The sequence below is a fragment of the Geotrypetes seraphini genome, chromosome 12 (assembly GCF_902459505.1).
Source record: "Geotrypetes seraphini chromosome 12, aGeoSer1.1, whole genome shotgun sequence".
Lineage (NCBI taxonomy): Eukaryota > Metazoa > Chordata > Amphibia > Gymnophiona > Dermophiidae > Geotrypetes > Geotrypetes seraphini.
In genome coordinates, this window is record NC_047095.1 from 31,194,388 (window position 1) to 31,211,018 (window position 16,631).

At 42.0% G+C, this 16,631-nt stretch overlaps 1 protein-coding gene across 4 annotated transcripts in view; it reads left to right on the plus strand.

Moving 5' to 3' along the window:
• The window catches only part of MCOLN2 (mucolipin 2), a 97,110-nt gene extending 88,467 nt beyond the window's left edge, over positions 1–8,643 (plus strand). For all 4 annotated transcript variants that reach the window (XM_033917073.1, XM_033917076.1, XM_033917075.1 and 1 more), the window contains exons 13-14: positions 1,471–1,601; positions 7,075–8,643. In XM_033917073.1, the coding sequence (XP_033772964.1) occupies positions 1,471–1,601; positions 7,075–7,111 (168 nt within the window). In that variant the 3' untranslated portion in view covers positions 7,112–8,643. The remainder of the gene's footprint in view (positions 1–1,470; positions 1,602–7,074) is intronic.
• Positions 8,644–16,631: the final 7,988 nt, after the last annotated feature.

Sequence of the window (16,631 nt, forward strand, 5' to 3'; positions counted from 1 at the left end):
GTCAGGCCACAAAAGAGATAGAAATTCAGGATTTGAGTTGTTGGAAAAGTAGCTTTGTAATGATAAAAGTAGTTCATGTGTTTAAAAATAGTAAAGCTAAAGGGTTCAAAGTTGATTGGGAATGTGAATTTTAAATGTAATAAGGAGAAGGAAGAGTTTGTGGTGCAGTGGTTAAAGCTATAGCCTCAGCACCCTGGGGTTGTGGGTTCAAACCCATGCTTCTCCTTGTGACCCCTGGGCAAAGTCATTGCTCCAGGTACATTAGACTGTGAGCCCACCGGGAGAGATGGGAAAAAATACTTGAGCACCTGAATAAATTCATGTAAACCGTTCTGAATTCCCTTGTAGTATTTTTGTGCCACTTGAGTAACCCTTTCAGGACCATAAGGATCGTAGGCCAATTTTTGTGGTTTTGATGACATTTTTATGGTAAAAAGGGCTTGCAGATGCCAAAAAATTGATTTTTTTTGTGAAATATCATTATTTTTTTTTTTAAAAATCAAACTTCTGGCTTATGGACAGTGTGGCAAGTGAATCTTCTCGTCAATCTGGCAACGACGCTAATGAATGAATGTCGGAACCAGTTTGTTTACATAAAGGCAGTATCATATGGAATCCATACATATCAAATTTAGAACTGTAGACTATCCCAATCAAAATTTATAGGATTTTAAAGTTATGGGACAAATATGTCCCTTGGTCCTGAAAGGGTTAACTTCTATTTAAACTGAGCTCTGACCAGAGGTGGTCAGAATATTCTATTTATATAATTTTGTTCATCTGCCTGTGAGAGTATAAATTTTTACCCTATCCTTTACAACGCTGTGCTAGCGTCTCTAGCGTCGGCTGCCGAGGTAACAACTCCAATGCTTATAGAATTCCTATGAGTGTCCGTGCTGTTACCGCCACGACTGGTGCTAAAAATGCTAACACGGCTTTGTAAAGGAGGGAGGTCAATTTTTCACATTTTCTTTTTTTTAAAAAAATTTTGCATATAATATTTGACAGAGCTCTTGGAAAAATTGCATGGACCTGTCTCGGTCATGAATTCTATATTTTATTTTCTGTTAAATTTACAGCACAGAGGAAAAGAATTTACACAAATTCAAGACTAAACTTAAAAGTTTCCTTTTTAATGATGCTTTTAGTGAATAAATAATTTTTCAATCTGTCTTTATCTTACATTTCCTTTTTTCATGTTTGTCTTCCCTCCTAATGTTTTTACCTTAATATATTAAATTTAATATAGATCGTAACCACTAAATAATTTCCCTGTTGTTTTGATATTGTCATTTTTTTTTTTTATTTAATATGATATACTGTATGTCTATGTAATATGTTACCCATGATTTTAGATATTTATAACCATTTGTACATCGCCTAGAATGTAGAATAGGCGATTAATCAAACTATATAATAAACTTGGAAAACTTGGCACATGTTAACCGTTCTAACTGTTCCTGCCTGCAGAAATACCAGCAGAATGGCTTTCCGGCTACAGACCTGCACGAGTTTCTAAAGGAAAATGATGTCATCCTTGGCCCCAAGATCTACAGAAGGGGAACGCAGCCTTCCGTCTCCTTCATGTGCTGCTGTAGGAGGTCAGTGTGGCAGCAGCTCAGATTCCTTGAGAAGCATAATTCACTCAAATGCCCGCGAGGGAAAGTATAGGGTTTGAGCCCACAGGCACACCCAGAAGTCTGCTAACTTTAGAAAATATTCTTTTCAACTGCTTGGAAGTATAAACATGCCTCTTGATTTGTTTGTTAGAAAATATTAAAAAAAAATAAATCTGTGTGATGCCTAAAGATGGGTTTCATGTAAACCTACAGTCCATATACACATTTGAGCCAATGTGAATGGCTTAAGTTTGGGAGCTGATATAGCAGTGGTCTTCTGCTGGAGTTAACAAGCCAGCATGGCGCAGTATATGCCGATCACAGTATCCACTGCTCGATTAAAAAATGGCTTAAAGGGGCAGTATACACAGAAACACCCTTTCAAATGCAAGTGATTCAATGTGCCGAGTCTCCTGCAGGTTTTGTGAAGAATATCACTGTAAACTTATCACTCTAATCACATACTGCAAGAGGCTGTGAATCGCAAAACGCAGTCCCGCTTTGTGCTTTTTTTTTTTAATGTGGTGCAACAGCGGAATTGTAGCTTTTCATCTGGAAGCAGCCCCTGCAATCTTCAGTGCTGAATTCTGGTTCCCACTGTTGTAGTGCCACATTTAAATTAAGTTACCCTTTGATATGTTTTTTAAAAAAGTTTTAAAGCGTACCATTCGCCAAAGCCTCCTATGGGAACCCGTGGCTGGTGATTTTTCAGCAATCTTTTTAAACCCATTGTCTCCTCCCCCTTTTTATAAAAATTTTTGGATGAACTAGTAAAACTGAACTGCTGATCTAAAGAACGGTATTGCAGAAATCCAGTGGACCACTGGCAAACATATAAACAGCTGTAGCCACTGTTTTTCAGCTGTGGATAAGCTATATGATCACTAGACTGAGAGACTGCCAAGGAGGCTGCAGGCAGACTTTTGTGCATCTGTTCTGCCTGTGTGTTTTTGTTTTGTTCCAGGGATGACATTGGTGATTAAATGTTCCATTAACTTATGATTTATTTTTGTTTGTAATTATGCTAAATTGAGGGGACTCTGGCCTGAAACGCATGCCAAGATGCATCCAGGGTCAGAGATGGGAGGGAGAAGGGGAGAGACATGAAGATTGCCTATCTTTTAGGCTGGAAGACATTTAGTTAAGAGCTTTCTTAAAATCTCAATGGCTAGAAAAGCCTTTGTCTGCACAGAAATATAAATGAAATGTAATACCAAATGTTTAAGAGTTCTCAAGACCATCTTGGTCCTTTCAGCATGCATTTCAATTTGCTATGTCAAGGGATTTCTTTCCCAGAGAAAACAGTATTATTACCCTTTGTTGCGAAACTTGAGATAATAAACCATTTTTTACCTGGTGATAACCAAATTGCCATAATACTCTAGAAATCTAAAGAGCCCTGCAGAGGTGATAGCAGTTTTGGTCAGGAAGCAGGAGATTGGAGGGGAATATGAGGCAGAGATTTCTAGTTTGCCAGTTTTTTAAATTGCAATGAGGAGCAGGGAAAGAGCGGCCCAGGGGTGCTGTAACACGGCATGTGTGCTTCTGGTTAGTTGCCAAAGGCCTGATGACTTATGATATGCAGAGATGCATGAGCCAGGCTTTGCTGATCATCGATACTGTGGCACCATGTTGGTTGCTGCCAACATCAGCAAGCTGGGAAGCAACTCGAGTGATATTTTTGGGGGGAAAATGAGGACGAAATAGCATAAAACAGTCCTGCAGTCCACACTTGGCCTGCAGTTTACCCACCTTGCCTCTAAAATGTGCATTATGGAATTCACTTTGGTAACTTTCCTAAACCTTTCTCCAAGTTAATGCATTAGTACGTGAACGACTTAGTCAATAGCATGATTGAAGCTCACTCAAAATGCAGCTATAAATCACTTTTCTTTGTAATAGTATAGCAAGTGCGATCCTGTGTTAATTGAACGGCAACTTTGTGCCTTTCATTGTAATTTTATAATTTATTGACAAGAAGTGTAGTGTGTTTTAGGCATAGGTCCAGTGGGTCTGATTATTGACATGCTTCCGCAAGAAAATTCTGGAAAATACTGGACAGAAAGAAGCAAACAGCCAGCAGTGTAGGATTTGTTAGCTCAGCATTTCTCAGCTGTGTGTTCGCTGCTTGATGCTTAGAATACCAGTTTGACTGTCTGCATGAGACAATGAATTGTTAGCATATGTTTCCAGACCATCCCCATGCCGGAGGTAATGCATTTAACACTTGCCACAGGAGACAAAAATCATACTGTAGATGTTAACACTGTGACAGCCAGCCCTTGAGGCGCTTCAGCCCTTCATTTGCCACTCAAGATGGCGCTTCTCCCTATAGTTCTCTGTTTGGCTGCGGATTCGAGCTCTCAATAGAGGCATCAAGAGTCTGAGTGTACTTCAGTGGTTCGGTGCTAAACACAGTCGATATTGCAGGCCCTTCCTGAGCCTGTTATCCCACGTGAGGTGGCAACTGAGGTTCAGCTACTTGTACTACTTTTCCCTGTCCCTGCTCATTCTATTTATTTACTGGTTAGTTGATTAATCTCTATCTCTGGCCTTTTCTATCTCATTATCTGCTGGGAGCTTGGCTTTCCTAAATGTGATGTAAAAACCTACACAGGTGTATAATAGGCACCTTTTGACATTTCACATAGGGGGTAACTAACAAAAAAAGTACCTATGTGTATAATTAAAAAAAAAATATATATATATATATATATATATATTTATTTTTTTTTAAATTATACATCTTGAGACACTATCATGGCACCATAAACACATTGGGAATTGATAGGCTAGCACTGCCTGGTGCTGATCTTATGATTAGCACTGGAAACACTCTCGCTAATAACTGAACCAAGAGGGAGACTCAAGCTACTGCCGTCACTTCTTAAATGCTCAGTCGTGGTTGAGATGGTGCTCCAGCTCTTGTCACAGATTTCTTCAGCTGGCAGGGCCTGGGGATTCTTAACTCATAGTTCAGATATTTTTTGAGGATCTTAACCAAAGGGTCTTTCCCCCCCCATCCTACCAGTGTTTTTAACAACTTTGAGTATATAACCCCTGGTTTTACCGCTCACATGAATTCTTATATTTTTGGATTACCATAGGTTGTGAGTAGGCTCAGAGTACAAAACACTGATATTTTTTAGCAGGCAAAATATCTAGGTCAGAATAATCTGAGCAGACTAATCAGATTTCAACTACATGTCCTCCACAATTTCCCTGTATTGTGGTTTTGCTGGCCCTCAAGGGTTTTAGTTCCTTACACATTTACAAACATAGTTTGGCTGGTACAGTGCATGGTACAGATGCATGTTCAGTGCCATGGTACATAGCGCTACGGGAGCTATGAAACAGGGTAGGTGTGGAAGGTGTGAGTATTTATTCATTTTTATTATTTCCAGTAGTAGTAGTTTAAGGCAGGTTACATTGGGTTGATACTGGGCTCCATATTACACTACACAGACCTATAATCATCTCAAAAGAGATCTTTAGAGATAATGGCAGGGACCGTTTCAGTCTGAAATGGGACAATTCAGTGTGGCTTTATCAGCATGGCCCATTTCATCACGAGTCTATCTCTACCTGTCCCCCTTCTACCTCCCTCTGTTGCCCCCCCCCCCACCACCACCACCAGTGAAATGTCTCTGTCTCTGCCTTATACCCCTCCCAGTTGTAGGGGAATCCCCCCTCCCCGCCTCGTGTCTTCATTTATAATTCATTCTAAAAGCTGCCAGGTAGCTCTGCCCTCCCCATGTCCAAATCTCCCTCTCCTGCACCTCCTCACAAATCTGACATTTATTCCATCCCCGAGTCTGATGTTTCTCTCTCCTTCCCTCCCTTGAGTACATCTCTCCCTTCCCCCTTTCCCTCCCCCAAGTCAAATATCTCTTTGTCTCTGCCTTCTACCCCTCCTGGTCTTGGGGGGGGGGAATCCCCTCCTGCATCTATTTTTTAAATTTGTTTTAAAAGCTGCCAGGTGGCAGCAGCAGCGATTCACGGAGCTGCTCTCCACTGTGGCTGTCCCTCTCTGACGTAGCTTTTGTTTCTGCTGGGGCAGTGGAGAAGAGACACCGGTTATGGCACAGCTCTGTGAATTGCTACCTTTTAGAATGGGAGGAGAGGGGAATGGAAATGGAGCCCCCTCCTCCTTTGCAGTTATGAACTATAGAATAGCCCATTGTGCACATATGCAAGTAAGAGTCAGTTTTCTGTGCACATGGTATGCAAAGCATAGTAACTGCATATGCCCAGTTGGAGAACCGTCCTAGTCTCAAACAAAAGCAACAGAATTACCCATGAGCACTACAGAGTTCCACAGCTTCACGACTGGTATTTAAATTTACTAATAGTCTGAGCTGTAGTAGTTCATGTACTTACTACTCATATCATCTCCCAAACCCTTTTTGCAAGTTATACACTTCTCCCTCCGGATTCGCGGGGGATAGGGGCAGAGCCGGACCGTGAATGGTGAAAAACCGTAGGAAGATCGCTCCTGCCCCGAAAGCCCGCTAGACCACCAGGTAAGGCTGGGATGCCGGGGGGAAGACTTAAGGATGTTTTTTTTTTCTTTTTTCCCCCTCCCCAAAAAAATCGCGAATATGTGAAATCGCGATTATTGAAACCGCGAATGGGGAGGGGGAAGTGTACCTACATAGCATGACCCAGAGGGCCATATACATTTTGGAATCTATGTATCCAACAGCCATGATGAAATGGCCAAGCTGAACGGTCTGCTTGAAATGGTTGTGATGAAATAGTCGCGCTGAGTCGACCTAGATCAGTTTTGAGCAGGGAGCAGAAGAGAGGAAGCGACATTTTTTGGGATGATATGACATCTTTCATTTTAAAAAACTGTAAATGTTTCTGATCACTTACTGATAACTGCAGCCACTTAATTGGTATCACAATTAATGTTGCCTGGAGCTACTTAATCATGAAACTCTCATTTTTGGGGGCCTCCATAATTTAATCCAAGGTAATCCCTGCTTAATGATCTTAGCACATTGTCCCGCAAATATTTTGGCACCGGGGCACACTAAATCCAGTGCTGCGGCCGGAAGGCGCCCAAAAGTGTGCAGATGATGACGCAATGACATCACTCACATGCATGATGTCATCACATCGATGTCCACACATGCGCAAAGGTTCTCCGGCCAGACCCTGAACCTGTTTGCCAGTGGGGGAGAGGAGGAGAGGTGCCAGCTGACAGTCGGTGCGGTTTACAGGACCGCCAAGAGAAGCGTGTCCTGTAAGCAGTCAGCCAGCGCATCTCCTCCTTGCCGCGTCTCACGGCACACAGTTTGCAATACACTGATCTAGCAGATGACTGAAATTCAGCCGGCAGTCTTGTGAGATCTTCCTGATTGAGTGAATAAATATAAAGAGGGATGATAAATTAGTGAGCATAAGTAGTAACCACTGATTTATTTTATTTTCTCTCTCTCCTTTCCAGACGACAAAGAGATGACGACTTGATTCTTATTAACTGACACTTTTGGACAGAAATTCCAGTTTCATGGAGTTAATGTACTTGTTAAAAAAACCAAGAGAACAGAACATCTTTTTTTTTTTTGTTTGTTTTTTTTGCTTGCCCGATTTAAAACATAATGAACTAAATGGAAGTAACACAATGTCAAGATGTTTTCTTACAAAGAAGTTAAATAATTAGATTAGTTTTATTGAGAAGAGAAAGAAGATATTTGAATGGGTCAGGGTCAGCTGGCTGACCATGATTAAGCTTGCTAATGATCTTTTTATGAGGCAGATTTGTGAAGGACTGGAAATGGTCCACCTTCAGACTGTGAATTATTTATTCACTTTTTCTGCTGAGAATATGATGTCATGCCTGTGTCTCTCTGGCTTCCTCTAGGAGTGTTAAGTGTCCTGGTAAGTGGTATTCTGCTCAGTTTGAAAGACACAGTGAGAATCCAAAGGAAATAATTGGGTAAAGATGTTTCAGCTACATAATAATAATAACTGCACTTGAATACTCTTTTCATTGCATCCTCAAAGTTGATTTAATACCGAGAGTTTCAAAACATCCAAAGTTATGGGTTGGCACTGTGGGACTGTTATCTTCTGGAACGAGAAGCACTATGGACTTTCCTTTTTCTTTTTATATTATGTACATCTTTCAAATGAGAGAATGAATGTTCTTTCTGTATATTATGGGCTGGCACATCCCAGTAATCTCTAGGTAGAAGGTAATAAAGAATTTGAAACTAGCACCAGATATATCTATCTATCTATGGGATAAATATTTTTTAAAACAATTTCAGGTCTGACTCATCAAGATCTTTTCCTATAGACAGACAGTGAGGGAGGGGGGGGGGGGCTCCTTAATGAATCAGACCCTTTATTGATCAGTAATTTACAAATGCTATTTAATAGATGATTACAGTGAGTTAGAGAAGAAGAAAAAAATCTATTTTTATACATTATTTTGGAAGAAAGCCATGGTAACTAAATGTGTATTGTATTTTATGTGTTTCTTCAAGCTATAAATTAAAAATGCATATAATTAAACACGAATGATACTGTATCTGTCTCAGATGCCTCTCTTGCGTAAGATTGTAATAATGACTACAGCACTGGGTGAAGGATCACATCAGGCTTTTCCTGGAGAGGGTTTTTTTTTTTCTTTTTCATTGAAAATCAACGCTAGATTTTCAGTGTTGAGATGCTTCGGTTACTAATATTGAAACTTGAATATTTGTTTGACTTGGAAGAGGACAATAAATCTTCTGCAGTCATTAAGGACAAAAAAAAAATCTTATGTGTATTTGATCATGAAAACTTCCTCCTAGAATTATGTGGATTTTGTTTCTGTGGAGAAGGGGCTGTATGTGTTGCAAAATCTATTGACTGGTTCTGAAAATTAATTTGTACTGTAACTGAAATGCACTTTAATGACTAGAGCTTTGTTTTGCAATCTTTCTTAACTGCTGTTTAAATTATTTTTGATTTACATTTTGGTGCAGAATGACCCAGTTGCCACTCTTATCAATAAATTCTAATCTAATAATTCAACTTCATTTTAATTTATGGCTATTGGCATAAAATAGCTTACTGAACTTTTAAACATGAACTGGAAGGTGTGTTCTTACGAAGAAGTTAAATAGAGCATGTGAATGCAGGACTTTCCCAGGCACTAAAAAACAGACTGTGAGCCCAATAGGGACGGACAAAAGTACCTGCAGATATATACACTGCTTTGGTGAACTCCAGAAAGGTATATTAAATCCATGACCTTAACCTCATTTCTAGTGTACCCAGAAAATAGGGCATTTTCAGATATCTTTTTTAGGTCATGTGCTAATATTCACATTAGCACTCATAGCCTGAAAAAAATTGATGCAGGAGCACTTACCACTGTCTCCTGCGTTTTGCATGCACTAAATGGTTAGTACATCCATTTGGGGATGCACTAACTGAACAGCACATTCACACCTCTCCAAAAATAATTCTGTGCTTTACAATAAGCATTTTCACATGAACTAAGCATGTATTATTAGCTTAATGATCTGTAGTAGACATATCCCAAAATGTATATATGCATATCTTTACTGTATTTATAGCCTGCCTACACCTGTGGGTTACAGTAAAAGCAAGCATAAATAGAAAAACAATTCTAGTGTAACAGACCAATGGGTATTTACCCTTCTTTACTTCAGTCTGTAGAGAGCCTAATTTACATATTCTTCTGCTCCGCCTCCTTCTCACTCTGGGCTGTGCTGGATGGTCCTCAGTCTTACTCTCTACAGCAAAACTATAGGAGCTTCTCTGTTCTGCTCGTGTATATTTCTTTATATTTTGGGGGTTTCTCCAATAAGCAAGGCTTTTTGGTGCTACAGAGGCTCTTTGTTCCCCCAAGACATCTCTGGCTGTGAGAAGATACAGATTCTCAGGGCAGAAGTCTGTAGCCCGCAGGCAAATGCTTTGCATAATTCCTGTATGGCCAGTTTGCAGTAGCAGTCTGGAGACTAAGAGACCATTCCCTTGGGATCAGGCTCGCCCCAGGTTTCAGCTGCAGTGGGCTTGAGCGCAGACTGTGCAACTTCCATGGCAGTTTGTACCAGGATCGGGGCCAACTGCATTCATCCCTCCACAATGTCGTGCGAGCTCTGGTGAGGGTCTAAGGGTCCAGTTCCATGGGGAGACCAGACAGCAGTCTGAACAAAACAAGCTGATTTTCCTTTGTCAGGCTTGTCTGAGGCTGACATCTTATACCTTTGTGTAGAGGTTCTCTGTGAGCAACTCCCAGAATCCAGCATGGCACAGTGAGTAAGACTGTTGCAGTCTTTAGGAAAATTGGGAGGGGGGGTTCTTTAAAAACTAATTTTATTGGTTTCTGAGGCTAGGGGCAGGTTCCCCCCACCTCCAAAAACTCCTTCCCTGAATTTTTTATGTTTCATTTTGCCTCCAGGCGCCATTTTAGACATCAAAATCGCTATTGTGGCAGCCATCTTGGATTTCCCGATTTTGATTTTAAAAGCTTACATCTGCCTCAAAATCCTTCGTTTCTGATTAAAACGTGCATAGATAAGACTCTTCAGGTGGAGATCCTTTGGATTCATGCCAGATTTGCTGTGGATGCCCATTCAAGAAGAGTCTTTGTTCCACTTGTGGCATGGCACGAGGGGTGGGGGTTGAGAACTTCAGGCTTTACCCCTTCTCATGCATCTGGGGGATTGGATACCATATGGAATGTTTCCTTAGCAGAAATTTCAGCTGGAGCCAGAAAATGGAGTTTATGTCCCTGATGAAGTGCAGCCACATGCTGGTGGACAAATCCCAGAAGGCACCACAGGAGGTCCTGTCAGGTCCTTCCAGACAACCCTAGGTAGTGCTTCACTCCCACATTCATACATATGATGTATGAAGCTTTCTTAAGTTACAGAAGCTGAATTGGCCCCTCAGGGTTCTCTGCGAGAGTGGCACCAGAGCTTCTCCTTCAGGGTCCCCTAGTCAAAGCCATGTTTAAGTGTTGAGGACCCAGGCATTGGAGGATTCGGACAAAGATGGTTAAGAGTCCATGCCACTGCTTTCTCAATCAGTATCCTCTGTGCTTGGAGATTCAGCATCTCAGCTTGGTGGGCTAGACCACAATCAGATGACAAGTCTTGGAACTTGGACAGGACCTGACAGTGTGCAGGCTATTCAAGCAATCTGCTGTGCAGGGAATCATTACAGAATCTCTCCAGGAATTAAAACCAGAGCCACCCCAGACCTCTGCTACGCAGTGCTCACTTATGAGCAGCACAAAGGTGCAGGCGACATGCTTTTCCTCACATCCAGACATTATCAGGATTCTGACCACTGGGAGGTCCCTGAGGGATAGCCAAGTCTTACAAAGCTCTACCCGATGGATGCTGAGTTCTAGCAGCTGTTTAATCCACCAAAGGTGGATTCCCTTGCAAGGTACTAAATGTATCTTCATTCCCAATGAAGGTGAAGTGGCTCTGAAGTACTCCCAGGACTGAAAATTGGCCTTTGTCATTAAGAGACAATTTGAGGCAGTAGCGGTAGGCCTAAAAGTAGCAGCAATGACATCTTTTGTCATGCGAGTATGCTATTCAAGGCTCATCTGGGCGAGAGACCTGGATGACAACGGTGACCTCCAGTTCCTTCTGGTGGGGGTTGATCATGTAGCAGATGCGCTGTATGACCTTTTTAGGGTCTTGAGTAAGGTCTCTGCAAACACCATTTCCACCTGCAGAATGCTCTGGGCGGGAGATTCAGATGACATTGAGCAAACTTGCCTTTTAAGAACAATTGCTCTTTGGCAAAGATCTTGATGATCTGGGGCCTGACAGCAAACCGGGGGCCCCACAAGGTTCCAGTCGGGGAAATTTTCATGGCTCAAGTCATACTCTAGAGCAGTGATTCCCAACCCTGTCCTGGAGGAACACCAGGCCAATTGGGTTTTCAGGCTAGCCCTAATGAATATGCATGAGAGAGATTTGCATATGTTGGAAGTGATAGGCATGCAAATTTGCTTCATGCATATTCATTAGGGCTAGCCTGAAAACCCAATTGGCCTGGTGTTCCTCCAGGACAGGGTTGGGAACCACTGCTCTAGAGTATCGGCTTCCCAGAGGACATTTCAAGGCCCAAGATAAAAGGTTTGAGTCTGCCAGGCACCCATAGATGCCCAGATACCGTTCCACTGCAGCACCCTAAAAGCAGCAATGACAGTAGGCCTGTAGCCCCCCAACATTGGGGAGGGGAGGAGGCTGGTGGAGTTTCTGCTGGGTATAAGCTAGAATTCTTTTGACCCCTTCCTGATATCTTCATAAACTCTCCTGCAGGAAAGCCAGACAGAGCAGCCAGAATTCTGGTGATGGTACAAAGGGCTCATTGATCTAGGAGCCATAGAGAGCGTACCGTAAAGTGAATTGGGCTTGGGCAGACACTCGTGCCCAAAAGAGACTCGGATGACTAGAGACGGATCCTGGATCTGAAGTCAGTCAATGCAGCCCTCAAGATCCCCCGCTTCTGCATGGAAACAGTTCAGTTAGTCATTGCAACGATGGCACTGGGGGAATTCCTTGCCTCCCTAGATCTGATGGAGGCTTATCTGCATACAGAGTGAAGAAATCCAGCACTGGCCAGAGTGAGAGGAGGAGAGTAGAAGAATATGTAAATTAGGCTCTCTAAAGATTTCACAGTAAAGGAGAGTAAATATCCGTTGGTCAAAACTGATATCCCTTTTACAAGAAAGAAGATTAGAAAATCAATCAATACCGCATAACAAAGATGACAGTATTTTACCATTACTGCTGACCAAGAGGTCCTCTTATGAAGCTGCAGTAAGAACTTAGCACATGCTTACCACATCTAAAAGGGCTTACCTCGGGAGTAAGCCAGATTAGCATGTGCAAAACTTGCATTTTTATGGCAGTGGAGGCATGTTGGGGGTGGAGAGTGGGCGTGCTAGCACTGATCAGTTAGCCCATGATTAGCACATGAGCCCTTGAGCCTTGATTTTACTTGTATAAAGTCCACTTAAAGTTAGGCGCCGATATCAGCACTGATGGTATAAAACTTAAGTGCCCATTATAAAATCATACTTAGCATCGCTTAGGCGGTGCTCAGCATCCTAACATTTAGGCGTCCCCAATTTATGCCAGGATTTTCTATGCCTAAAGTTAGGTGTTGATATCAGAGCCTAATAGCACCCGATTCACACAGAAGCACCTAACTTGAAAACATGCCCATTAACTGCCCCCTAACCATGTCCACTTTTAGTGGAGGCACTTTGGGCTAGGCACCTACTTTTTATAGAATCAAGGTTTGAGTTAGGTGCCTAACTTTCAATTAAGTCCAATTAAAAGTCAATGGTGAGGTTCTGAGTGTCAATATCGGCACTGATTAAGTCTATTGTTTAGTTAAGTTAGGCAGACTTTATAGAATCAGGGCCTTACTACCTTCAAAATAAATGTCGGTAAGTGCTCTTTTGTTGGCTGCGCGCTAACAGCAACATTAGCATGTGACTTTTAATAAAAGAAAATGGGGAAAATTGGCCAATTGTTGCAGTAGAAAGTGAACATAAGAATTGCCGCTGCTGGGTCAGACCAGTGGTCCATCATGCCCAGCAGTCCGCTCATGCGGCGGCCCTCTGGTCAAAGACCGACGCCCTAACTGAGACTAGCCCTACCTGCGTACACTCTTGTTCACCAGGAACTTGTCTAACTTTGTCTTGAATCCCTGGAGGGTGTTTTCCCCTATAACAGCCTCCGGAAGAGCGTTCCAGTTTTCCACCACTCTCTGGGTGAAGAAGAACTTCCTTACGTTCGTACGGAATCTATCCTCTTTTAACTTTAGAGAGTGCCCTCTCATTCTCCCTACCTTGGAGAGGGTGAACAACCTGTCTTTACCTATTAAGTCTATCCCCTTCAGTACCTTGAATGTTTCAATCCTCTCGATCTCCTCTGTTCGAGGGAGAAGTGGCCAGTTTCTCTAATCTTTCGCTGTACGGCAGCTCCTCCAACCCCTTAACCATCTTAGTCGCTTTTCTCTGTACCCTTTCGAGAAGTACCGTGTCCTTTTTGGTGCAGGTGACAGGAGCATGCTAAGGCCACTTTTTCACATACGTTTGTATTAAAAGAGCCCCTAAATTCTCATAGCTTCCCAATTCTCCATAAACGTGCACACACACACACACACACACATTCTTTTAAATGTTTCTTAAAACAAAGGGTTCATTTTATTTATTTAAAAGATTTCTTAACTGCCTATAGCTAGGTGGCTTTACAAAAGACAATCATATGAAATAAAAAAACATACAACACATTATGCAAATAACAGGTTCTTTATATCAGCCATATTTTACACCATTCGACAGTGTTGTTAGCGAAGTTAATGTTCATCAGTCAAGTGCAGATACCCAGGAAGATGTTTTTTTTCAGTAGGCCCCATAATTGAAAGAGAACATTTTCTAGTTTCTGCAAAATTATATGGAATTTTTAATAGATGAGTGTCATCCGATTTTGATGATCTGCCCGGTTGATAAATGGTCAACGCCCCCAACAAATATTGTGGAGCTTATTACTTTAGAATTTTGTGTAGAATTTAGAATAATTTAGAATTTTGGGGTTCTTAACCAGTGGAGCCCTCACCCTTAAGAAACATAAGAATAGCCATAGTCGGACTAATTGGTCCATCTAGCCCAGTATCCTGTTTCCACAGTAGCCAATCCAGGTCACAAGTACCTGGCAGAAACCCAAATAGTAGCAACATTCCAAGGGGTGTGAGAAGAAGTCAAAACAGGGTGTGGAGAAGGGTGTTGAAACCTGAGGCAATTTATTGAAGCTTTCTAGACAGAGTGAAGGCAGTTGTTAGCAGGGCTGTGGAGTCGGTAGATAAATGTTCCGACTCCGACTCCTCAGTTTTTTGTACTTCAGACTCCGACTCCGAATCCAGTACCCGAAATTTCCTCCGACTCCGACTCCTCGACTCCGACTCCACAGCACTGGTTAATTTTCAGATCATTAAAATGGAATGTCAAGTTGAGAGAAATGAGCATTTTCGACACCACCTTCTTTTTGCTTTTAATCAAGGTTCTAAGACCGCAGAAGCTGCTCGCAACATTTGTGCTGTGTATATAGTGGGTGCTATAGCTGAAAGAATCGCTCGTGATTGGTATGCCAAGTTCAAAAATGGAGTCGGTAGATAAATGTTCCGACTCCAACTCCTCAGTTTTTTGTACTTCTGACTCCGACTCCAGGTACCTGAAATTTCCTCCAACTCCGACTCCACAGCCCTGGTTGTTAGGATTGTTTTCAAAGGAATCTGTGGAGAAAAGGAACGGTGAATGCATATGAGGATATGCATGTCGTGCAGTCGAAGACTGAGCCACAGTTTCAAGCCTTAGTAGAGTGTAAACAGCAGTAATGCACTCTCTAATGGTGAGAAACTTACCAGCCAATATTCAGCTGGTAGTGCTCAGTGCTATTTTAAAACCCTGATCGTTGCCAGCTAGTTTGGCTCAAGATATTCAGTGCTGGGCCATGTCTGGGCTCTGGCACAAAATATTAGGGGCTAAATCTGTTGTGGATGGCTGCTGGAGCCTATGTGGGTCCTGGTTGACATTCAGCCAGGACCCACATAACAGGTTTTTCAGCTCAAAGTCCCCCTGATCCCACTCTTGGCTCCCAAAATGCCTCCCCTCCTTCCTACTGCCTCCTCAGTCCATACTATGAACCCTCCCCCTGCAATGTGGTTAGGTCCCTCTCTTGGGCCTATGTATATCACTGGGGGCAAGAATGAAGCCTACGTGCTCCTGCCTCTTGCAGTTGCCCCCTGCAAATGGTTGCCATGACTGGTTAAAAAACCACGGAATATTGCAGGTCTCCTGCCTGGTTAAATCGCTTTGAATATCAGCCGTTAAGGATTTTTGTTTCTACTTTGTACAACCTGGAGAAATAAGAAGATAATTATATTTTCATGACAAAATGTTTTATAATACGTATTGTTAGTAAATGGTCATTTTGTTCAACACCATTATAGACAATCTATGTAACATTGTACCTTTCAGTGTGATCTGCTATAATTTTAGTGACATGTTCCCGGTTAGCACTATTGGAGGCTAATATAGTTTGTAGTTGAGCCATGCTGAACAAATGCCAATCTTTCTGATGTTCTTCAAATCAGATGCCACATTCAGTCAATACACATTCCCTAATGTATCCACTGACAACACTCCAGGCTTTAAAGACCTTCAGACCGCCACCAAGTAATATAACTTCAAGTGGCTTAAATCCTCATTGGTCTGCTGAAGTTATGCGATCTTTTGTGTATATATTTAATTTTGTTTTCTATTATTTCGTATTAGTACTACAGGTACTTAGCTTTATAGTATCTGCCCCCCATTGTCGCCGACGCGTTTCGTTTTACTTTTTCAAGGCGAGGAGGTACATTGTAATGTTAGCACTTGCTTATCATGGCTCAACAGCGGCAGTAACATGATAAGCAAGTGCTAACATTACAATATATCTCCCCACCTTGAAAGAGTAAAACGAAACGCGTCAGCAACAATGGGGGGCAGATACTATAAAGCTAAGTACCTGTAGTACTAATACGAAATAATAGAAAACAAAATTAAATATATATACAAAAGATCGCATAACTTCAGCAGACCAATGAGGATTTAAGCCACTTGAAGTTATATTACTTGGTGGCGGTCTGAAGGTCTTTAAAGCCTGGAGTGTTGTCAGTGGATACATTAGGGAATGTGTATTGACTGAATGTGGCATCTGATTTGAAGAACATCAGAAAGATTGGCATTTGTTCAGCATGGCTCAACTACAAACTATATTAGCCTCCAATAGTGCTAACTGGGAACATGTCACTAAAATTATAGCAGATCACACTGAAACGAAATCTTTATAGTATAAAGATATGATGCTAATTAACCCCCCCCCCCCTTTACAAAATTGCAGGAGCGGTTTTTAGTGCAGGCCGGCACGCCTAATGCTCTGTGCTGCTCCGGACACTCGCAGAGTTCCT